The 24717-nt window shown below is 36.9% G+C and overlaps 1 protein-coding gene across 1 annotated transcript in view; it reads right to left on the bottom strand.

Moving 5' to 3' along the window:
- LRRC36 (leucine rich repeat containing 36) overlaps positions 1-24717 on the bottom strand; it is a 40801-nt gene that overhangs the window by 14841 nt on the left and 1243 nt on the right. The window contains exons 2-7 of the mRNA XM_045814873.2: positions 14552-14679; positions 11799-11991; positions 10939-11035; positions 8003-8091; positions 1530-1657; positions 70-115 (exon numbers count right to left, since the gene is read on the bottom strand). Of these exons, the coding sequence (XP_045670829.2) occupies positions 70-115; positions 1530-1657; positions 8003-8091; positions 10939-11035; positions 11799-11991; positions 14552-14679 (681 nt within the window). The remainder of the gene's footprint in view (positions 1-69; positions 116-1529; positions 1658-8002; positions 8092-10938; positions 11036-11798; positions 11992-14551; positions 14680-24717) is intronic.

Here is a 24717-nt window from a genome sequence, read left to right as displayed (position 1 = left end):
CCAAATCTCATCACATCTAGGTTTCTCTGATTAGCGTGGAGAAAAATACTCCCTGAACAAAATACTTACCATCTTCCTGGTGATTGTCACTTGGGATCTCCCTTCTTGCCACTTCCTGCAACAAAAAAAAGTTTGAATGTTTAGGAAAAGAGAGTTAATGGGCATCCAGATGTGAGCTTACTAGACATTTCCTTTAAAACAAATACTAAGATATTTTATAATAGTAACTGAGATAATTTCTAAGTTACCTAAAGAGAATCCCCAAAAACAAAGCAATCAACTAAATACTAATGTTTTTATAAGATGAAGGTATTGTAAACTCAAACTGAAAAAAAATATATCTTACTTTTTACTAGTACAGTGTTGATTATCCAAAAGTGGATTAATCAGAGCCCTTCTTCTTTTTTTTTTTTTTCTCCTTCTGGCTATTTTCAGCAACTTCATTGCTCATAATTTATCAGAGAAAATGCAGACCAAAGGAGAAGTTCAATATAAAGTAGTCAGTTCTGCTTCCTGCATCATACTCACTCATACAAATGAGTCTTATATAATGGTTGTATCCCCCTCCCACCAATTTTTTTACTAAAAACTTATTTTATTTTTTTAGATTTTTATTTATTTGTCAGAGATAGAGAAAGACAGAACACAAGCAGGGGGAGCAGTAGGTAGAGGGAGAAGTCGGCTCCCCGCTGAGCAAGGAGCCTGATAAGTGACTTGATCCCAAGACCCTGAGCTCATGATGTGAGCCAAAGGCAGATGCTAAACTGACTGAGCCACCCAGGCGTCCCTAAAAACTTATTCTTAATTCTTGCCTCATCTTGCACAATCTCTACCTCCCCGTTGCCCACAGCTTCTATGCCACCTTTACCTCTTAACTTTTCTTCTTTTATGTTCCAATGAAGAGGCAGCTTTGGGAAAGCCACCCTTGAGATGTTAAGATTCAGTAATTAAAAGTCAGAGGTAAGGACACCTGGGTGGCTCAGTAGGTTAAAACCCTGGCTCTTGGTTTTGGCTTAGGTCGTGATCTCAGGGTCCTCCATGGGGCTCCAAGCTCAGCAGGGAGTCTGCTTCCTCTCTTTCTCTCTCTCTGTCTCTCCCCCCCAGCTCATGCTCTATTTTCTCTCTCTCTCTCAAATAAATAAATCTTAAAAAAAAAAGTCAGAGGTGGAAAATGTAAGAAGTAAGGTAACAGGAGATGGAGACATTGGATAGAGAGGAGAAATTTTAAAACCAGCCAAAACCTCTAATTGTCGTATCCCTGTTTGAGAGCCAAAACAATTAGCATAAAATGTGCTAAAAGTTGTAATGTATAAATATACCACTTTCGATAATGGGGAGAGGGAGGAGGAAGATTGCAATTAATGGAGAAGGTCTTCTGCATTCTGTCTTCCCTTCCTTCCTTTTAAAGGGTCTAAAATGCCTTCATCAAACAAGTCCTCCTAGATCTTCATAAATAATTGAAAGTCCAATGAATTGTTAGTATTAATCATTGACTAGTCAACAGATCAACAGGAAGGTGAATACATTACCTGTGTTCCCAGTGGGAAAGTGTCTAATTTCTGATCTGGTATACCACAGCCCTGAGTTGCAGAAGTACTCATTAGGGAATCCTTTATTTCCCGGTTGGGGAAGGGAATAAAAAGTCCTTTGTTTGAGTCTGTATTAAAAGAAAAGGAATACAATGAAGCACTGACCAGACTTCAAAGGCAACATGTCTTATGGAAAGATACTGGAAGGGAAGTCACCAGATTGAGAGCTAGTTCTGGTGTTACCAGTTGGAAATCAGTTGAGAACCTGGGCAAACTGCTTAACCTCTCTAATTTTCTCCATTGTAAAACAGTGATGATAAACTCTAAACTACCTCTTAGGGTTGAGGTAAGGTTAAAGCAAGGTAATAGGGAGGTGCCTGGCTGGCTCAGTCAGTGGAGTGTGCAACTCTTGATCTCAGAGTTGTGAGTTTGAGCCCCACACTGGGTACAGAGATTATTTAAAAATAAAATCTTAAAAACAAACAAACAAGTATATCCTAGTCCTGGCCACCCTAGAAACTGTTATCAAAAAGAGCCAATTAGGATTTTTATTAGATTGGAACACTTGTAGAGACATTTTTGCACATTCATTTTTTTTTTTAAGATTTATTTATTTTAGAGAGAGTGTATGCTCGTGTGAGCAGAGGGAGGGACAGAGGGAGAAGGAGAGAAACTCTCAAGCAGATTCCGCGCTGAGCATGGAGCCTGACATGGGCTCCATCTCGAATGAAATCATGACCTGAGCCAAAACCAAGAGTCGGTCGCTCAACTGACTGAGCCACCCAGGTGCCCCCACACATTCTTGATCAATACTTACTAATTGTACAATTCTGGAATCTGGAGTCTTCTGGGGGAACTTGGATGAAAGTAAGAGCTTCTTGTTTAGGGAGGTTTATTCCCCTAGCACGATTATGTAAGAATTAAGATAGTTTCAAAAACTTGGGCCTTAGTCAAACAATGTGCTCTTCTGCTAGTTTTCATCTGTAGGCTCTGGCAACAGAAAGCTGCTGTAAGCCAGGGCAACTGAGAATACACACTGAGTAAAGCCAGCTTTTTGAAAATCCAGCCCCTCGGTCCATTTGGGGCTCTAAAATGCTTCCTACTTCTGAGTTGTCTCCTGGGACTGAAATTTCCTATTACTTCAATACAAAATGCTCTTTCACCATTGTATTTGAGAGAACTACTTTTAAGCTCTCAAAGTTTATGTTCTCTGTCTCCTATCGCACTAGTAACACAGAAAAAAAACAAAACAAAGTAAGGCAGAAATTACTGGTCTTAATCTGATTCTTAGTAGAAAATGAGAATGGTAAGTAAGTTGCGATTTTGGGTTCAGGCCTCCTCTTACCTTCATCCTACAGAATAATACTTACACTTCCCAGGTGTCCAAGACCCTGCTCCATCCTGGTTTTTCTTTTACTGTACTTATTCTTTTCCAGATTCACAGGTTCTTTTTCTTTCAAATTCCCCAATTTCCAAATTCTTTGCTGAATGCTCCCATACCTTCTCTTTATCACCTAAATTTGGATGACTCAAAATCTTTTTTTCTTTAAAGATTTTATTTATTTATTTGAGAGAAAGAGATAGTGACAGAAAGCACGAGCCAGGAGGAGAGGGAGAAGCAGGCTCCCTGCTGAACTTGGGGCTCAATCCCAGGACCTGAGATCATGACATGAGCTGAAGGCAGATACTTAACTGACTGAGCCACCCAGGCACCCTGCATGACCCAAAATCTCCGTCTCAACTCTGAGCTCTCTTTTGATGTCCAGACCTAAGTTTTTTGAACTGCCTCCAAGGAGTGCCCCTGTCCTAGACAAAGAAAAGGTCAGTATTTTCTAAATCAAACTCATTATTTTCACTTCTAGGCCTACTGCTACTGATGCTCTCCACCTTCCACTCCACGCCGCATCTCAGTACTGGCATTACTACTCAATCAATCCCTCAAGATAGAAACTAATTCTTTGACTCTCACTCATTTTAAATTTCAATCAATTACCAGTGCTATAGAATCACTTTTCTGGGGGGGAAGGAATCTTTAACCTTATTCCCATACCTTATAATTAACCCTTTTACAGTGAACAACTCAGTGATTTTCAGTATATTCACAAAGTCTTCAACCATCACCATGATCTAATTTCATTATCCAAAAAGAAACTCAATAAGCTGTCACTTTCAATTCTCTCTTCCCTGCCAGCACCTGGCAAGCATCAATATGCTTTCTGTCTCTATGGACTTTCCTATTCTGGACATTTCATATAAATGGAATAATATGATATTTAGCTCTTTGTGTCTGGCTCCTATCACTTGATGTTTTCAAGACATACATTGTAGATGTATCAGTACTTTATTCTTTTTTTATGGATATACCATATTTTGTTTATCAATTCATCAGCTGATGGACTTTTGGGCTATTAGAGATAATGCTGCTTTCATTCCTATACAAGGGTGATTGTGATGAATTTTTCTTTGCTATTTTACTTTCTTAAAGATTTTTTAAAAGTAATCTCTACGCCCAACATGGGGCTTGAACTCACAACCCAAAGACCAAGAGTCACATGTTCTACCAACTGAGCCAGCCAGATGCCTGCCCCTCTTTGCTGTTTTAAAATAAGATACCTATTAGACCAATATATTTTAGGTGTAAGTCTACTAAAAGTTAAAAGGAATTGGCTGAAAGAGTGAGCAGGACCCCTTTCAACTCACAGAGTATATATGTGCTATTTGCATGTAAATTATCTTTAGTAAGGCATTCATTGTTCTCCAGTAATCTGACCATCTACCAAACATAAACCTATCCAAACCACATGATTACTCAACTGTCTATGACCTGCTATACCCATTACCACTTTCACACAGCTTTTCACACCAATCCCACCAACCACTCGGGCTATCCCAGGGCTCCACAGCCTTTAATGGCTGAGGGCTTTGTTTCCATACCTGCCACAAAACCTTTTCACGTATGCTTTTAGCACAGTCTGAGCTTCTATAGCATGTGCCCGTCCACATCAGTGTTTCTCAAACTCAATATTCTCACAAACTCTGACAATATGAATCCAGTTTGAGAAACTTCAATTTAAGAAGCTCAGTATATAGAAAGATATTTTAAAAAGCAGATTGTATTGGGTGACAGTTTGGCAGTTTCTTACAAAATTAAACACTTGCTATTTTCCCAAAGGAATTGAAAACTTATGTCCACACAAACACTGCACACGGATGTTTATAGCAGTTTTTTTCAAAATTGCCAAAACTTAGAAGCAACCAAGATGTCCTTCAGTAGGTGAATGGATAAATAAAGTGTGGTACACCCAGACAACAGAATATCATTCAGCACTAGAAAGAAAGGAGCTATCAAACCATGAAAAGACATAAAGGAAACTTAAATGGACATTACTAAATAAAGAAGTCAATCTAAAAAGGCTACATACGTAATGATTCCAACCATATGCCATTCTGGAAAAGGCAAAACTATGGAGACAGGGGAAGATGGCAGAGTAAGCAGCACCCTGCATCTGTCCTCCACCTAGGCAACAATTACCCTGGCAGAAATTGTCTGATTTAACTATTTTGGAATTCTGGAGTCTACTGAAGGCTTGCAATTTCCAGGGGGAAGACCTGGAAGCTAAATTGAAGTTAACTTCAGTCAATTTCAGCTCTTGGCCGTATCAGTAACAGTTACCCATGTCCCATGATCGTGCAAAAAAATGAAGGTACACCCTTACCTAATCATCCCTTCCTCCCCTCAAGCCTGGCAACCACTGATCTTTTTTTTTTTTTTAAGATTTTTTTTTTTTTAAAGATTTTATTTATTTATTCGACAGAGATAGAGATAGCCAGCGAGAGAGGGAACACAAGCAGGGGGAGTGGGAGAGGAAGAAGCAGGCTCAGAGCAGAGGAGCCTGATGTGGGGCTCGATCCCACAACGCCGGGATCACGCCCTGAGCCGAAGGCAGACGCTTAACCGCTGTGCCACCCAGGCGCCCCTTTTTTTTAAGATTTTTATTTATTTATTCAACAGAGATAGAGACAGCCAGCGAGAGAGGGAAACAAGCAGGGGGAGTGGGAGAGGAAGAAGCAGGCTCATAGCGGAGGAGCCTGATGTGGAGCTCGATCCCATAACGCCGGGATCACGCCCTGAGCCGAAGGCAGACGCTTAACCGCTATGCCACCCAGACACCCCAACCACTGATCTTTTTACTGCCTCCATAGTTTTGGGTTTTTTTCCCCCAATTACTTTTATTGCGGCTAAATACACATAACACAAAATTCACCATCTTAATCATTTTTAAGTGTACAGTTCAGTGGTATTAAATGCATTCATGTTACGCAACCATCACCACCATCATCTCCAGAACTCTTTTCCTCTTATAAAACTGAAACTATATCCATGAAATGATAACTCCCTACTTCTTCCTCCCTGTAGCCCCTGGTAACCACCATTCTATTTTCTGTGTCTGTGATTTTGACTGCTTTAAGTACCTCATACAAGTGGGATCATATAGTGTTTGTCTTTTTGTGAGTGGCTAATTTTGGTTAGCATAATGTCCTTAAGGTTCATCCATGTTGTAGCATATGTCAGAATTTCCTTCCTTTTAAAGGGTGAATAATACTCCATTGTTTATGTATATCACATTTTGCTTATTCATTCGTCTGTTGATGGACACTTGGATTGCTTCCATGTTTTAGCTGTTGTGAATAATGCTGCTATGAACATGGATATACAAACACTTCAAGACCCTGCTTTCACTTCTTTGGGAATAGGCCCAAAAGTGGAATCACTGCATCATATGGTAATTTTATTTTTAATTTTTTTCAGGAACTGCCATACTGTTGTCCATAGCATCTGTACCATTTTATATTCCCACCAAACAGTTGGATCAGCAGTTCCAATTTCTCCACATCCTTGCCAACATGTGTTATTTTCTGTTTTTTTTGATAGTAGCCATGCTAATGGGTATCATTCTAAATGACTGGTGGAAAAGCACTGTTTGGAACAACTGAGCTAGTGGGAACTGTTCTCCAGAAAGCTTTCTCCTAGCCTGTGGCACAACCATTAACATGGCATAACCACTTTAGTCATATTGGATTACCAACAGTGCTTACAGGAAACACTCCCCAGGGGTCTAGCACAAACACAATTTTCAGTGGAAAGCAAAGCTCTTTAACGTTACAAAGTAGCAACATTAAATTTTATATTAAAAAAAAAAAACAACAACGAGGCAACAGCTGGAGCTTCCAACCTTTAGAAATGGGCTTTGTGTCTGGTAAAGTAGTTTTTTCTCAGTAGAGATTACGCACCTTTTTAAAAAAAGATTTATTTATTTGACAGAGAAAGCACAGGAGAGTGGGGAGGGGGCAGGGACAGTGGGAGAGAATCTTCTAGCAGACTCCCTGCTGAAAACCGAGCTGGATGCCCCATGAGACCATGCTCTTAGGCAAAACCAAGAATCCCACACGTTTAACCAACTGAACCACCCAGATGCCCCAAGACTATGCACTTTAAAACATTTTAATTCGTGGGGTGAAACTTTATGTGTGCTAATGATGTAATATGACATAAATGAAGTTTAACTCAGCTCATACAAAAAGAAGCAAATTATACTTCAACATATCTTCATCATTCTGGAAATGGACATATAAATGTTTTTACCTAGAAAAAAATATGAGAAGGCTGTATACCAAATTATTAATTGGGATTCTCTCTAGGGGACAGGCTTATGAGTGATTACATGCTGTTCTTCATGCTTTTTTAGTATTTTCCAAAATTATTACAATAGAATTTCATCAGGCATGCCTGAATGGCTCAGTAGATTAAGCACCAACTCTTGGTTTCTGCTCGGGTCATAATCTCAAGATCATGAGATCAAGCCCTGTTTCCTCATGTAAAAAGTCATCTGATGAGTGCCAAGTTAATCCATTGGGTCCATTGCATGCAATTCCTCTCACGAAAAGCTTTCTCCTTGACTGTGCTACGATCATTAAATGTGGCATAACCACTTTAATCCTATTAGGTTACCAACACTGCTTACAGGCAACACTCACCAGGAATATAGCACAAACACAAGAGATTCTGCCGCTGCAAAGGTTCAAGGTAGAGAAACCCAGAAGGCCCAGGGTCTGAGCTGCGGTGATGCAGATGAGTCATGAGTCTCTGGCTAATGAATCAATCACCTTAGCAATGCTCAGGGGCCACAGGGACTGGCAGTGCAATTTTCAGAATGTACTAATGATGTAAATTGATGTAAATGAAATTGAATTTTGAGTACAGCCTGTACTTGACGGGTTCTGGTTTAGGCCTGCTCAATAAATAGGGCCTTTTCTGGCAGTGAGAGAAAGGAGGAAAAACACAGTCAGTAAATCTGGTGCTTACTTCAAATCTGTTATTTCTCAACTATTTTGTCTTCATTCTATGCAAGATTGGCCACAAAAGCTGAAATAACTAATGTTTTAAGCATTTTGTGATCAGAGAGAAAACTTACCAGTTTCAATTCTGTTATCAACATCAGCATTGACTTTTGATGCAGAGTTCTCATCTGTCACACAGTTTTTCATTGTCTTCTCCCTAGAGCTGCCACAAAGAATAATTTATTTAAAATTCAAATTTTAGGGGCACCTGGGTGGCTCAGTTGTTAGGTGTCTGCCTCTGGCTGAGGGCGTGATCCCGGCTATGGGATCGAGCCCCGCATCAGGCTCCTCCACTGGGAGCCTGCTTCTTCCTCTCCCACTCCCCCTGCTTGTGTTCCCTCTCTCGCTGGCTGTCTCTCTCTCTGTCAAATAAATAAATAAAATCTTTAAAAAAATAAAATAAAATAAAACTCAAATTTTAAAAAAAGCTCAAAAGAAGGTTTCTGAGATCACCAGTAAATTCTACTTAGAAAACATTAATTCATGGTAATCATATTTTTTTCAAATGTTCTAGAAAATATTAATTTCGCAAAAATTTCAGTTAAACCCATTTTTTAAAGCCATATTGTTATTACTGGGAATAGTGAGAGAGAAAGATACTATAGTTCAGCCTTTAAAGTATGAAAGCCAGGCTCAGTTAGTCGAGCGTCTGACTCTTGATTTCAGCTCAGATCATGATCTCAGGGTCGTGGGACTGAGCCCTCCATACAGCTCTGTGGTTAGCAGGGAGTCTGCTTGAGATTCTCTCTCTTCCTCTGCCCCTCCCCCTGCGCGTGCGTGCATGCATGTCTAAATAAAATCTTCAAAAAAAAAAAGTATGAAAACCAGAAAATTCAGGAGTTAGACACTGTTTTCTTGATACAAACTTAGGTCTAAATGATTAAGGGAATAAGATATTTTCTTTTGAATTAAAAAATTCAAAGGACACAGAAAGGAAGGTTCTGCTGCCAAGAATTATACTGGGAGCAACTACAGCCATTAGGTAAAAAAAAAAAAAAAAAGACAAGAGAGGCAAATGTTTGCTCTTGATTGGTATAGTACAGTAAGATGTAAGTACAGTAAGTACAGATTGGAAGTACAGATAGCCTAGACTATGAGCCAGGCACTTTACACTACCATTTCATTTAATCATAAAAGCTCCCCTATTATCCATTATCTCCATTTTATAGGTTGGGGGAGCTGGGACTCAGAAAGACTTAAAAAAAATCTTTACCCAACGTTGGAGAGCTTGTAAGATATTAATGCCAGGACTGGGCACTTAAGTAACATTTTACCTCTGCTTTTGCAATCATCATATGGTAACTAAACAGAAATATGATAGTGCTACTTATCTGCCTTACTAGGAAATGTATTCAATTACACATTAATTCATCTCTGTATTTCTGCAGTAAACGAGGTACCCCCAATGAACTGAAATAAGAATTAGTTCACAAAATATATATACAAATAATTTTTAAGGAACATTCCATTTCTTTTTATAGCAGGGTGAATTTTACTCTATGTAAAAGCCTCAATAAACCTGACTTTAAAAAATTGAGAACCAAAAAATATACATATAGGGAACTAAAAATGCTCTCGGAGGGTTACATTATAAAATATATAAAGGATCAGAGCAGAGACAGACAAAGAGAAAGATCCCAGGCCAACAGAACAGTCATTGACTTCGTCCATTCATCATTCAACAAATTATTTCTTAGTACCTTATACGTGTTAGGCACTGTTCTAGGCACTAGGGTTACTGCAATAAATAAAACAAGCGAGGTCCTAGTTCTCATGGAGGGGAAAGGCAATAAACAAAGAAAAAACTCATTCTGGAGAAGAATATTTAATGTCATGGAGATATGTTCATATCTTATCAAACTAAAAATGGTATGTATAGGAAGCAAATTACTATAAATATTATATATTTTTTTATTAATGTATATTTAGAGATTATATGACATAGAATATCAAATATAAACACACACATACATATACCTGAGACTAAGGATATTTATTATAATTAATGTTTATTTCTAGGCAGTAAAATTATGAGTTGCTAATTTATTTCTTGTGGTTTTTCTATACTTTCCAAATTCTCAATAATTATGCACTACTTATACCATCAGAAAACAATACTAACAGACACATGTACATGTGCCTATTGGTAGGTACACAGATGTCTAGAAGGATGTATACCAAACATTACTAGTAGTTAACTCTTGGTTGCAGAATATGGGGTGATTTTGACTTTTTTTCAGTGCACTTTTCTGTATTATGTAAATTTTAATGGACTTGTTTTTCAAAAACAATAAAGCTACTTTTTAAAAATAAAGAGATTTTTGAGTTTTGGAGTAGAAGATACGGTGTCTTATTTTGATCAGATTTTAGTAACAAGTAGAAAAATCTACCATTCAGATACTTTAGAGCTTCAAGTTCTGTTCACTTTTGATTTTGTAGAAAAACATTTCCCTTACCTTTTAACAAATTAGTCTCCATGGTACTATAAACCTTCTAATTCAATAGGAAAAGACCATGTACTGATTTATAACTCCAAGAAAGAGTTGGTAAGCATTTACGGGGATGGTATTTCATGGTATCCCTATCTATAAGCTTTTAACAGCAGCTTTAAAGGATTATCAATAATTACATCCAGGAGCACCTGGGTGGCTCAGGTCATGATCCCAGCCCCGCAACACATAGGGGCTCCCCGCTCAGCAGGGAGTCTGCTTCTTCCTCTCCCTCTGCCCCATCCCCCAGCTTGTTCTCTCTCTCTCTAATAAATAAATAAAATCTTTAAAAAAAATAATTATATCCAAAGCAGACCCAAAAGTTCAAGAAAGCAGAAATGTTCTGAGGGCCAGATTCTCATCCCAGATAAATTTCAATATGTTGAATAGATACTTTTATTGCTGAACTGAGGATTCTTACAACTTGTGGAGATTTCTGCTGGAAAATGACATGAGTAGGAATTCACTGCTGTCTATGTCTGAACCAAACTAAAATATTTTTTTACAAAGAATTGTCTTACCTTTTTTCCACCTCTAAAAGAAAATTTTCACTGTTGCCCAACTGACTAAAATGCAGCTTGGCAGCTTTTCTTTCACTTTCTCGCACAGCTCGGTCATCTGGAGGCAAAAACCGTGGTCTGAGCATGTTTCTTTTTTGGAGTGAACAGTAGTGGGTCAGAAAACCATATTCACAGAGTAAAAACTAAAGATCAGTCTCACATTCTTTTGTTAGAGACAGGTCACAAAATAATGCTATTATGTTGTCACTGGAGCAAGTAGTAACTCAGGGAGACTACAGGGATACCATAGCAACAACTGCCACATAGGTGTAACTACCCGGGCAGGAAAGTAGAGTTTAGGCAGCAAACAATCCAAATGGCTTAGTATTCTGCTGAAAGTTACACTGTTTCTGAAAGAAATTGGTGTCCCCACAATAACTTTCCCAGGGGCATGTGAAATCCAGGTTTGTATCAGTAAGAAATGTATACTCAACAATAAAATTATAAAGAAATACAGACTAGCTCATTTGAAGGAATAAGCCCCAAAGAGTTGTTGTATTCATTTTCTATTGCTAATATAGTTGCAAATTTGGGGCACCTGGAAAAATAAATCTCAACCTGGAAACTCTTTGTTGGGGAGGAAGTGGTGGTGAAACCATCAACTGAAGAAAACTAAAGCTGGAAGTAACTGATAAAATCATATTGTCATTCAATAAAAAAAGGACTCGTCATACATCCTGCCAACACAAAAGAATTACATAAATATTGACTAATAAACAAATATATCCTGCAGTGCACACTGTGGGCCAACACCCAAAACGTTAGGAGGCAGCTGGTTTAATGTATATTCTGGGGCAAGGAACAGGGGAGGAGGGTCTCACCCAGTTTCTCCAGAGTTTGTAGCGTGTACACAGCAAAGAGCCTATAATCTGTATCTTTCCTGACAACAGGGTTGAGTCTCAAATCTAGTTCTTTGAGGAAGGGTAAAGGCTGTAGGCGGGACACCTCCACTAATGAAGGAATGTTGTTATAATATAAATTCAGGTCTTGGAGTGAACATAAATACTGGATGCCCTGCAAGGAAAAGACCACATTATGAAACTGCACATAAGTACGGCCTAGGAATCTCACAGATAAAGGTGGAAATGTATCTATTACTTCCATCCTTAAACATGTTACCTGAGTCACCCATGAGAAAGGCAGGGTTGAAACTCTTATTTAGATGCCTGAGAATAAGAACAATGCAGCCCATAGGCACTGGATATACTATGTATTAAATAATCCATAGATATTATACGTTTCCTCCTTACAAAATCTGACTTGGAAATATCTGCAGTCAATTCTCTACTTCTCTTGCTCCCCAATCACACTCCCTTCCAGTGGCTAGGCCAAGTCACTTTTGCCCTTCTCTCACCCTTGCCACATCATCCATTCTCCTGACCCCAGAAGCACCTCAATTTTAAAGAGGTGAGGAGGTAGGCAAAAGAGATAGTTCTGAGGAAGAAGGGTATAATTTTTTAAAAAATTAAGTGTGTTTATGTTGTGTGTTCCTTTATCTCAATGCCTCACATTTAGGGTCAATGGAGTGTATGGGAAAACAAAACAACACTGTATCTATGTCTTCCCTCTTGGAACAGTCTGGAACCCTTCTTGTCCTTGTTTCTCCTTTCAGAATTACCCCACCCTTCCATTTCTCTGTGATACTGGATACGAAAAGCCACAATATGCCTCCCTTGCTAAAATCTACTATCGAAAATAATTGTTTAATTTTCATGTATTTGGCTAGTTAGCTGCTTTTGCCTAACACTAAATTTCAGGACAATAATCCAAAACATGTACATATATGTATAATCATATCCTTTTAGTAGTAAAAATGCTTACCATAGAAGGAACTCTGTCATTGAGAGTAATTTCAGTAAAATTATTTTCCATCATGTATTTATAAAATAATGTTTTTTTAGTCTTCTGTCATTCAAAATTACCATTCTCTTGTTGCAGAAAATTTAGAAAACTCAAAGATATACACAAAGCATTTCTGAATAGAGAACCCTGTTTACACTTTGATTCATTTCTTTTTGGCTTTTTTCAATTCCATTAACTTCTATATTGTGAAACAGTCAGTAGTTAGGAATCGTTGTCAGTGACTTTGGCCCCACTTTCAGGGCAGTACACCATTAGGACTCTCTTTAAATGTGTCTAATGGCCTAGCTCAAGTAATCTTTTAATGTCTCTCAGTGTAAAAGTCAAGGATATGACTTCTATCTTCCTCTCACCTTTCCCACTTGGCATGAATTCATGTATTTCCCAAAGTTATAGTAGAAATAATCACAAAACATTCATCCCCTGAGAAAATTAAGTAAAATGATTCAGAACTGCTAGAGATGAACATATGCAGATAAATCATAGAAGCAAAAAAATGGAGAAAAAATTTACTAAGTGATTCCTATATGCCAAACAGTGTACACATGCTAACCTTCACAATAGTTTTTTGCCCAATTTATAGAACCAGAAAGAAAGCGAGCATAAAAACAAATTATGAAAATGTCCAATCAATTTTTTAGCTTGGAAATTAACAAGGAAACAAACATACATATATACATGTGAAAAAAGGAGACCTAAGCAACTCTGAACTAATGCTTTCTGAAACTGATGGGCCAGATATAAATGGCTGCTACCGAATGGTCTAACCACCTAGTTTAACTTGCAGCTTCTGCTTTTAGAGTCCTAGCTGGAAATCTTGCTTGAACTTCTCTTTTAGGGTCCTTTGTTTTAGACTTGGGTCTGGCTTGTCTTGTTGAACAAATATCCCCTTAAAAGCACAAAACTGGCACGATAATCCAGGAGATCATTAACGAATCCTGAATAGCATTTGTCAGTCTTTGACCTTGAGTTTTGCAAAGAAGGGCTTAATCAAGACAGGCACATAACTGGGTAAAACAGGAACATGTGGAAGAAATACCATCTGGGGGTCTACCACAAAGAAAACAGAACTCCCACCTGTGTGTGTGCACACTTATGTTTGTAGAGCTCTTTGTGTATTTGCTAATCCTCACACTGCTCAAGCCTGCTCCTGCCCACTTTCCTGTCCTGCCCTCTGTTCTTCCATCCCCTGATCTAGACATTTTTCTTTGTTTTCAAGACCACCATTTCCTCCTCCTCCTTGAAAAAACCCACAGTAAGAATCTAGACCAGTGTTTCTGTACCATGTACCAACATCATCAGAATCCCCTGGGTATATCCTGAGCCCACCCCAGACCTACTAACTCAGAATCTCTCTCAGAGTAGCAACTAAGAATATGTACTTTGACAAGTCCTCCTTGTAATTTTTTTTTTACACACATAAAAAATTTATCCTATTGCCTTAGCTTGTGATCATTTAATGTAATTTTCCCTGAGTACAAAAGAAAATTTCCCCAATATTTTATATCAGAAAATTTCAAACATAGAATAAAGCTGAATGAATTTTACAGCAAATAATAAAATTTAGTTTGGAAACACTTAAAAGGAAGATCCTATATTCCCCAGGCTGACCTTATCTATTTCTTATTTCTTCCCATCGAAACTACTACTACTACTACTACTACTATTACAATAAATTGTGCTGAACTGACTAGTCATAGAATATAGAACTTACCTTCAGGCTTGTGATCAAATTTCTTGATAGATCTAAGGATCGGAGGTTTTTAAAATTTCTGAAGGCATCACCAATGGAATGAATTTTTCCAGCATAAGATCCCTGCAATGAAAGAGACTCCACCAATTCTGAAAAGAGATCACCAGTAGATATGTTATGAACTCTGCCTAAACAACAGCCAGTGAAAATAGGCCTTCCTTCCTCCCATACCCCATTTGTGAAAGGCCCTACATCCAAGGTTCATAATAAGATCAGATTTTCCTTTTAAAAGCAGTGATATCACCTAATACAGTGAAACCAAACCTTGGTTTTACAGAATCCTTGTGTTTCTCTATTCACCCTGAAGGATGTAATAAAAGTCTCCAAAAGTTCTCAAAACAAATTTAAAAAGAAATGTAGCAATCCCACTGCTAGGATTTAGCCCTATAGATTATAATCAAAAAATTTTGCCAGGACATATAATATATACACATGGGTATCAACTGCAGAAATATTTTAGGATAGTTTAAAAAAAGAGAGAAAGAAAAAAAAAGAAGAAAAAAAAAAAAGAAAAAGAAAATGATCACAGGGTCTATCAGCAGAAGAGTAGAACTTGATGTCCTAAATAACAGTAGATGGATACAATGGACAAAGTACTAGATCTGTGGCTTTCTACAAGTCACTTACTCTCTGTACTTCAGATTCCTTATCTGTAAAATGGGGATAATAACAGTACTTAACTCATAAGATGTTGTAATGATTAACTGAATGTATATACAAAACTTAGAACAGTACCTGATACATGATAATTGCTATATATGTGTTAATTATTGTTATGCAGTTATTTTAAAAAATGAGATAGATTTGTAGATGATCATATGGAAAGTTCTCCAAGACAGTGAGTGAGGGAAAAGTACGTATGTGTTTAACTATGTTTTAAAGAACATACATACATACATATATATTTATATAATATACTCACACATATAGAAGAAAGTCAACTAGACTTCTAACAGCACTAAAAAGAGGAGAATCTCAAAATTGTCAATAGGAACTCACTGGCAAGTGTAGTGGAAAAATACAATAGCAATAAAAACTGGAAGGAGGTTCTGCAAGATCCAATTTGTAGGTGAGTGCCAGGGGACTGCAATGAAATAATGTTTAAGGTGCTAGAGCAGTCTGGACCCTATAAACTCTGGCAAGTAATAAACTGAAGATCCCTTTCAAGACAAGACCCATATCAGGGAGAAATTAGTGGGAGTAGAATCCACACTGAATGGGATAGAAACAACAGGTTCAAAGGAAAGAGAAGGTCCAGACACAAGTGGGAAGTGAAGCAAAGATGGCAGATATCAGGAAGCATAAAGCTCCATTTTTTAGCACTTTGTGAACATAACAGAAGAGGGAGCTCCAAAACCCTGAAAGTAGAAAAGCTATTCTGGCCCACCCTTACCATGTAAAAGAATAGGAAAACTTACTGCACTTAAAGAGCCACAGGAAAGGATTATAGTCCAATTTTACATGAAGTTAATAAAAGAAAAAAAAAAGAGTAACATCCCTAAAGAAAGAAGGCACTCCAGAAAGATATATCACAAATGAAAATTTTAACTTAATATTTCAAAACAAGCTAAAAGATAAAAAAACAAAATGCAGCAGTTCTCAAAGTGTGGTTCCTAGACCCCTGAAGAGCCCTGAGGCATGTACAGGGGTCCACAAAATCAAAACTATTTTTAAAAAATTACTTTCATAATAATATTATTAATTAGGTTTTCCACTGTTGCACTTTTGGTGCAAAAGCAAAACTACTGGGGCCTTAGGATGACTCAATGAACACTCATAGTCACAGTGTTCTTTACCATCACATACTTGCAATTTTTAAAAATAGCCAGTTTCACTTAAGAACGTCCTTTAAAAAGCAGTAAAAATGATTAATTTTATTAATTTTGAACCTTGAGCACATGTTCGTTTTATTTGTGTGACTAAATGAGAAATATGCATGAAGTACTTCTGTTGCATACTGAAGTATGGTGCATGCCCTGAGGGAAAACATTTGTGTGAATTTTTTTTAAAGATTTAATTATTTATTTTAGAGAGAGAGAGTGCACGCAGAGAGAAGGGGCAGAGGGAGAGAGAGAGAGAGAGAAAGAGAGAAAGAATCTCAAGCAGAGATCCAGCACAGAGCTGAGCACTGAGCCAACGGGGCTCTACCTCAGGACCCTGAGATCATGACCTGAGCCAAAATCAAGAGTCAGATGCTTAACCGATGAGCCACCCAGGTGCCCCAGTGTGATTTTTGAGACGCCAGCTTAACTAGCTACTTTTTATCTGGAATACCATTTTTACTTGAAAAAGCCTGATACATGACGGTTAGTCAGACTTGAATATTTGGAGACATTTTCTTGAAAACAAAGTGAGATTGTTATTTCAGGAAAACAAGTGATAGTAATTGCTGTCAGTTATAACTGAGTTTCCAAGGAGAGATGGGAATTTTGGAAAACTTATATCTGCCGCCATGAACTTGACAGCTTTCCAACACTTAAAAGATCTTTCTAATGAGATTGATGACATTAACAAATGAAATTTCTATTTTATATGTTATACAGAATGACATTTGTCAGCATTTGAAAGACCTACATAACTCAGTGAGTTAATATCTTTCAAATGATCAATGCATGATGTCACAAAATCATGCATGGGTAAAAGATCCACTTAAATGCAAGATGTACCAATGGATTTTAATGTAACAGAGTACAACAAGTACGCTGATATGGTTTCAGATTCCACATACAACTAAACTTTAAGAAATTACCATTTGTTCATTTTTCATGTCATATCAAAGAAGAATATCCACAATTCTCTGAAAAGGCTATTAAAATACCCCCCCCCTTATTGAACCTCTTATCTGTGTGAGGCATCCTTTTTAAAAAATATATTTCAACCAGGGGTGCCTGGGTGGCTCAGTCGTTTAAGCGTCTGCCTTCAGCTCAGGTCATGATACTGGGGTCAAGCCCTGCATTGGGCTCCCTGTTCAGTGGAGAGCCTGCTTCTTCCTCTCCCTCTGCTGCTCCCCCCTCCTTGGGTTCTTTCTCTCTCTCTCTGATAAATAGATAAATAAATAAAATCTTTAATATATATATATATTTTTTCAACCAATACAACATATCCTAAGAGATTTAATACAGAAGCAGATATGAGACTCTAGAGGTCTCCAATTAAGACATTAAAGATATTTGTAAGAATATAAAACAATGTCACTATTTTTTAAAAATATTCTGAAACCAGAAAGTTTGAAAATTGCTGAAAAATGTAAATTAGAATGAGAAAAATTTTGAAAAATTAGCGGAAAGAAAAGGAAGATTTGAAAGAAAGACAGGACTCAAATTAAAAAAAAATAAAAGGTCATTTCTTTTTTTTTTTTGAAGATTGGTAATCAATTTCATTTTCATTTTTTTTAATGATTTTTTATTATATTATGTTAGTCACCATACAGTACATCCCCGGTTTCCGATGTAAGGCTCGATGATTCATTAGTTGTGTATAACACCCAGTGCACCATGCAATACGTGCCCTCCTTACTACCCATCACCGGTCTATCCCATTCCCCCACCCTAAAAGGTCATTTCAAAAATGAAGATCAGTGGCATCTATATGGCTCTAGGGGTGCCTGGGACAACTTGGCAGTGTCTTATAAAACTAGACACAGCTTACCAGATGATCTAGCAATCATGTGCCTTGACACTTGCCCAAGTGAGTCGAAAGTTGATGTCCACACAGAAACCTCTGTATTTATAGCACCTATACTTTACATAGAGGCTTATATATACAAACCTGAATGTTTATAGTAGTTTTACTTATAACTGCCAAAACTTAGAAGCAACCAAGATGTTCTTCAATAAGTAAATGGATAAACTAAGCTATCAATTGAGCTATGGAAAGACATGGAAGAATCTTAAATACATACTGCTAAGTGAAAGAAGCCAGTCTGAAAAGGTTATACATTATATGGTTCCATCTATATGACTTTGTGAAAAAGGCAACAGTAAATAGATCACTGATGTACAGCATGGTGACTATTTAATAATACTGTATTGCATATTTGAAAGTTGCTAAGTAGATCTTAAATGTTCTCATCACAAGGAAATAAATTTCTTTGTAACTATGTAATGTGACAAATGTTAACTAGATTTATTACATGTATACATGTCACAAGTATCAAATCATTATGTTCTATATCTGAAACGAATATAATGTTGTATGTCATTTATATTTCAATTAAAAGATTTTTTTTTAAAGGTTAGTGGTTGGGGGTGCCTCGGTGGCTCAGTCGGTTAAGCATCCACCTCTTGATTTCGGCTCAGGTCGAGATCTCAGGGTCCTGGGATTCAGCCTTGCAGCCCTATGTTGGACCATGTGCTCAAGGGGAGCCTGCTGGTGCAGGGAATTCTCTCTCTTCCTCTCCCTCCGCCCTCACCCCTTGCATGCGTGCATGCTCTCTCAAATAAATGAAATCTTAAAGGGTTAGTGGTTGCCAGAGACTACATATTAAATGATTACAACTATATGACATTCTGTAGAAAGTAGTAGAAAAAAGATGAGTAGTTGCTAGGGGTTAAGTAAAAAGGGAAGGATGAACAGATGGAGCACAGGGGATATTTAGGGCAGTGAAACTATTCTGTTTGATACTGTAATGCTATACACATGACACTATATATTTGTCAAAATCCACAGAATCAAACAATGCAAAGAGTGAATCTTAATGTAAACAACAGACCTCAGTTAATAATAATATATTGGTATTGGTTCATTAATCATAACAAATGTACCACACAAATGCAATATATTAATAATAGGGGAAACTGGGGAGATATTGGGGAAGTATGAGGTGGGGAAGAGGGAGCTTTTACGAACTCTCTGTACTCCCTGCTCAGCTTTTCTATAAAGCTAAAAATGCTTTAAAAAATAAATTCTAGGGGCTCCTGGGTGGCTCAGTCGTTAAGCGTCTGCCTTCGGCTCAGGGCGTGATCCCAGGGTCCTGGGATCAAGCCCCGCACCGGACTCCCTGCTCCGCTGGGAGCCTGCTTCTTCCTCTCCCACTCCCTCTGCTTGTGTTCCCTCTCTCGCTGTCTCTCTGTCAAATAAATAAATAAAATCTTTTAAAAAATAAATTCTATTAATTAAAAAAAGGAATGAAGTACCCATACATGATAAATATGGATGAACCTTAAAAATATCATGCTAAGTGAAAGAAGCCAGATATAAAAGGCCATATATTGTATGATTCTATTTATATGGAGTATCTAGAGCAGGCAAATCCATAGAGACAGAAAGCAGACTAGTGGTTGCCAGGGACTCAGGGGAAGATGAAAATGAGAAGTGACTGCCTAATGGGTATAGGGTTTCCCTTGGGGCTGATGAAAATGTTCTGGAACTAGATAATGGTAATGGCTGTGCAATGAACTAAGTGGCACTAGATTACATACATTAAATTTTATAGTATGTGAATTATATCTCAAAAAAATTTTTTCCCTGACTTTGAGGGCAGCATATTGGTAGGCCTGTAGTATGCAATGATCTGGTACCCTAAGAATCTGTTACCATGGGACAAAAGCTAAGGTCAATTATAATTTCTATCAGTGCCCTGCAGCATTTTTCATGCCTTTCACTGAAGGCTGTTTTGAAGAGCAGACATTTTAATATTTTTTAAGGAACCAGAATTATCAAATGATAAACTGCCATAGTGTCAGACATTCTTTTATGATTCATATGAAGTGCAAGGTCTTAAGAGATTATGCACTGTTTCAATGCTTATAAAGAGAGTGAAGACAAAGAGATCAAAGATCGAATCAAACATTGCACATCATAGATGTCAAGAACAACAGAATAATCTTCCAATTTTAATATATGAGCTACATAACCCCAATGAGTCAAAACGCATTTTACTCATGAAAACAACAAATCAAGTAAATAATCTCTCTAGAAAACCATTTATAGCTCACTTGAAACCGAATTCATAATCTTTAATAAAGCTTGTTTATAATGATGATGAAAGAGTTTCAAATAAGTAAAACTGAAAAAAGGCCTCAAGAGTCAACCTGAAAGATTTCCCACTAGCCAAAGTTGGGACAAGTTCAGCAGCAATTATAATAATAACTGCAATAGATTAGAACACACCAAAAACACTTAAATCCATGAATTTATAATGACACTAAGAAAACAAAACAACTCTCTTATTGGTCACCTTTAGAGGATGCTAAGAAAACAATTCATTTTTCCAAAAACTGATTATAAGCTGAAAAAAAATCAAAGTACTTATCCTGTCTTTGCTGTACAAATTGTGCCTCAAGATAACCAAATAATTGATAGGAAATGTCTTTTCATATAAGTATTACAACTAATAAAAATGAAAGACAGAATTAGAAAATTATCATTTTGCAATGCCTAATGAATTAGTTGACTTTACATAGTCATGTTCAATAGCTGATAACATCACAAAAAGAACACCAGATAATTATATACTTCAGGACAGTATATATAGACTCACCTATGAAGTAGTCTTGCAAAAAGCCAAACAAACCTGAATCAAATCAAGCTTCTCTTAACTAGCAATCTATAGGAACATGAACGGGGAAAATGTTAAACATCTTAGGAATGTAATAAGCAAAATCCAGATTGTAAGAAACTATTCAGGACAAATGGCCTAATTTCTTTAAGGACAATAGAAAATGCAAGGAAAAAAGGAAGGGGGAACCTATGGTTCAAATAATATTTAATACAAATATCAACTGTATAGTGCTAACTGAAATAAGTCAAAGAAAGACAAATACCTTATGATTTCACTCATATGTGGAATTTAAGAAACAGAACAAATGAGCAGAAAAAAAATAAATAAATAGAGACAAGCCAAGAAACTGATTAACTATTGAGAACAAACCGATGGTTACCAGAGAGGTGAATGAGGTGATAGGGATTAAGGAGTGCAATTGTCCTGATGAGCACTGGGTGATGCATGAAATTGTTGAATCACTTAAAAAAAAAAAAGAAAGAAAGAAATTGTTGAATCACTATATTGTACACTTGAAATGAATGTAATGCTGTATGTTAACTATACTGGAATTAAAATTTTTTTAAAAAGACAAATATCAACCAATTACAGTAGACCGTACATAGATCCTGTTTCAGAAAAATTTTATATGACAGTTGATGAAATGAGAAAACTGGCTGCGTGTTTGATATCAAGAAATTACTACTAAATATTTTTAGGTAAGTGATTATTATTTTTAAAAGAATTCTTATCTTTTGAAGATACATACATTAAAATATATATGGGTTAAATCACATGATAGGGATTTGCTTCAAAATAAACAGTGCAGGGGGTAAGGGGTGGGTAGAAGTTAGGTGAGGTACAGATGAAAGAAGATTGGCCATGAATTGACAATACCAGCTGAGGTAGGGTGATGGGAGTTGATTATTGTATTGTTTCTACTCTTGTATATATTTATATACTGCCATTAATAAAAAATTATAAAATAAGTTATATGCTTATATATGTAGAGAATATTTCTGGAAAGCTATCCAAGATATTGGTAACAGTGACTGTCTTTAGGAGAATTGGGCCAGGGCCAGGGAAGAGGGGTGGTCAAGACTCACTTTTCACTGTACAATAATTATATTATCCATAAAATAAATAAACTGAATTATTTTTAAAAGCCAAAGAAGTATATAGTTATATATTTTCTCTACCAAATAATCATCATCAGCATACAAATATGTTCTAGTATATTGTGTCTTTAAAAAATTTGTTCTTGGGGTCCCTGGGTGGCTCAGTCGATTAGATTAAGTGTCTGCCTCTGGCTCAGGTCGAGCTCGGCAGGGAGCCTGCTTCTCCCTCTCCCTCTACTCCTCCCCCTGCTTGTGCTCTCTCTCTCTGTCAAATAAATAAATAAACAAATAAAATCTTAAAAAAAAAAAAGAAACCCACTGAAAAACTTGTTCTTGATCCCACATCATATCCCCCAAATAATATCGCACTTCTGTGTTCTCTTTTATAGCCACATTTCTCAGGAAAGGTCTTGCCTTCACTATCTCTTCTCCCTCATGTATCATTCCCTTTTCATTCCAACCCAGTCTGGCTTCCCTCCTCCCCATTCTCTCGAAATTCCCCTAAAGTGACCAATGAGTTCCATGCTGTCAAATCTAACAGACATGTCTCTGCTTGCTTAGCCTGTCAATAGCATTTGGCACAGCTGACCATTACTTCCTTGATATACTACCTTTTCTTAAATGCCAAGACACCATGTTCTTCCTTCTCTATTCAACGTCTAAACACTGAAATACCCCAAGATGAGTCTTAAACCTTCTTCTATTCTCCATCCACATTCTCTAGTTAGGTGAGTTCACCCATTGCCATCATTTCGAATATTATGTGTTTGCTAATGTCTCCCAAAATTTACAACTCTAACCCTGACCTCTCTCCTCTGAGATCCAGACTTGTATATCCAATTGCCTATTAAAAATCTCACATTTGAATGTCTAGTAAGTATTTTAAACTTAACATGCTCAAAACAGCACTCTTGATTCCCCTTCCCCAGTCTTTGTGCTCTAAATAAATAGCACCATCGTCCACCCAGCAATAACCTAAACCAAGTCTAAGTGTTATCTTTGAATCTTCCCTTTCCTCATCTCCCATATTCAAATTTTTTTTGCAAGTGTTGTCCTATCTACCAACAAAATACACCTTGACTCTGTCCACTTCTTTTTATCTCCACTGTCATCCTCCTAGTCCAAGCCATTCATTACCTCTTATCTGGACTACTGTAATAGGCTTCTAATGGGTGAGAGTCATATTTTAAAAATAAGTATTAGATCAGGACACATCCCTGCTTAAAATGCTTTCATGAACACTGACAAGCTGATTCTAAAATTCTAAAAGAGAATAAAGGGCTAAGAATAGCCTAGACAACTTTGAAGGAGAATGAGGAAAGAAAAGTGAAGGAGGACATTGACTTTACCAGTTATCAAAACCTACTGTTAAACCACAGTAGTTACAAAAGCCTGATACTGGTGTAGGAATAGACAAACAGAACAGTGGAACAGAACAGAGAGCCTACAAACAGATCCACCTTTACAAAGGAACTTAGAATATAGCAGAAGTACTATAAATAGGTTCTGAGGAAACTGGCTATCAGTATAAAAAATACAATTATACCAAATCACATATTGTATATAAAAAGAAGTTCCAGGTAGATTAGACTTAAGGTGAAGAGCAAAGCAGCAGAATTATCAGAAAAAAAAAAAAATGTTATTCATCAGTGTAGGGAAAAACTTCAAAACTAACACCAAAAAATCACAAATCATAAGGAAAAATAAACTTGACTACCTTAAGATGGAAATTTTTCTGCATGACAAAGGATAATTTAAACATTTATGGGAATTCTTTAGTACAGGGAAATACAACAACAACAACAAAAAAACCCCACAAACATACAAAACAGTCTATAACTGCTCCACAAGATCACAAGACTATCCCTTTGGACATTAAAAAGGAAGTAACACTTACTACGTAGCCAGAAAATTCCAACAGTACAGAAAAGTGCAGAATAAAAGTAAAAAGCCTTTCTCCCCAAAGATGACCACTGTGATTTTTTACTTTATAGTGCATATGCCAGCACATTAATATAATTGAAAATATCTGTTTTATTGATAAGTAAAAAAAAAAAAAAGCAAATTGCCAAATAATAGATATGCTCTTATACCTTTAAAAAAATACCTATGTGTATATGTTTGTATAAGTAATGGAAAAGGTATGCAAAGAGGGAGAGGGAAGAATATTCTTTTACTTTAGATAGTTTTGCATTGTTTGAATTGTCAGAATGAGCAGAATTTTGTTATTCAGACTGTAATAAAACAAAGAAACGAACAAAAACAAGCAAAAAAAATCTGCCATGTGCCATTACAGCTGGAGAATGTAAGGAGTACATGCCCCACCCCCAATCGAATAAAACGGAATCAACCTTTTTTTTTAAAGGCAAGGAAAGTACAAAAGTGTGTTAAACCAATAAAGCTTTTCTTATCTAACCTGTAAAATAGGAGAGCTCAAAGTAGTTTGGAAAAGCAAAAATAAACCTGAAATATCTGCATCAGTCTATTCATACACACACCAAACCACTACCTTTGGTTGGGGGTGGAGG

The sequence above is a fragment of the Ursus americanus genome, chromosome 21, assembly GCF_024610735.1.
Source record: "Ursus americanus isolate L20-20 chromosome 21, mUrsAme1.1.p, whole genome shotgun sequence".
Lineage (NCBI taxonomy): Eukaryota > Metazoa > Chordata > Mammalia > Carnivora > Ursidae > Ursus > Ursus americanus.
The sequence above is the reverse complement of the archived record's forward strand: the minus strand, read 5'-3'. Positions and strand labels throughout refer to the sequence as shown.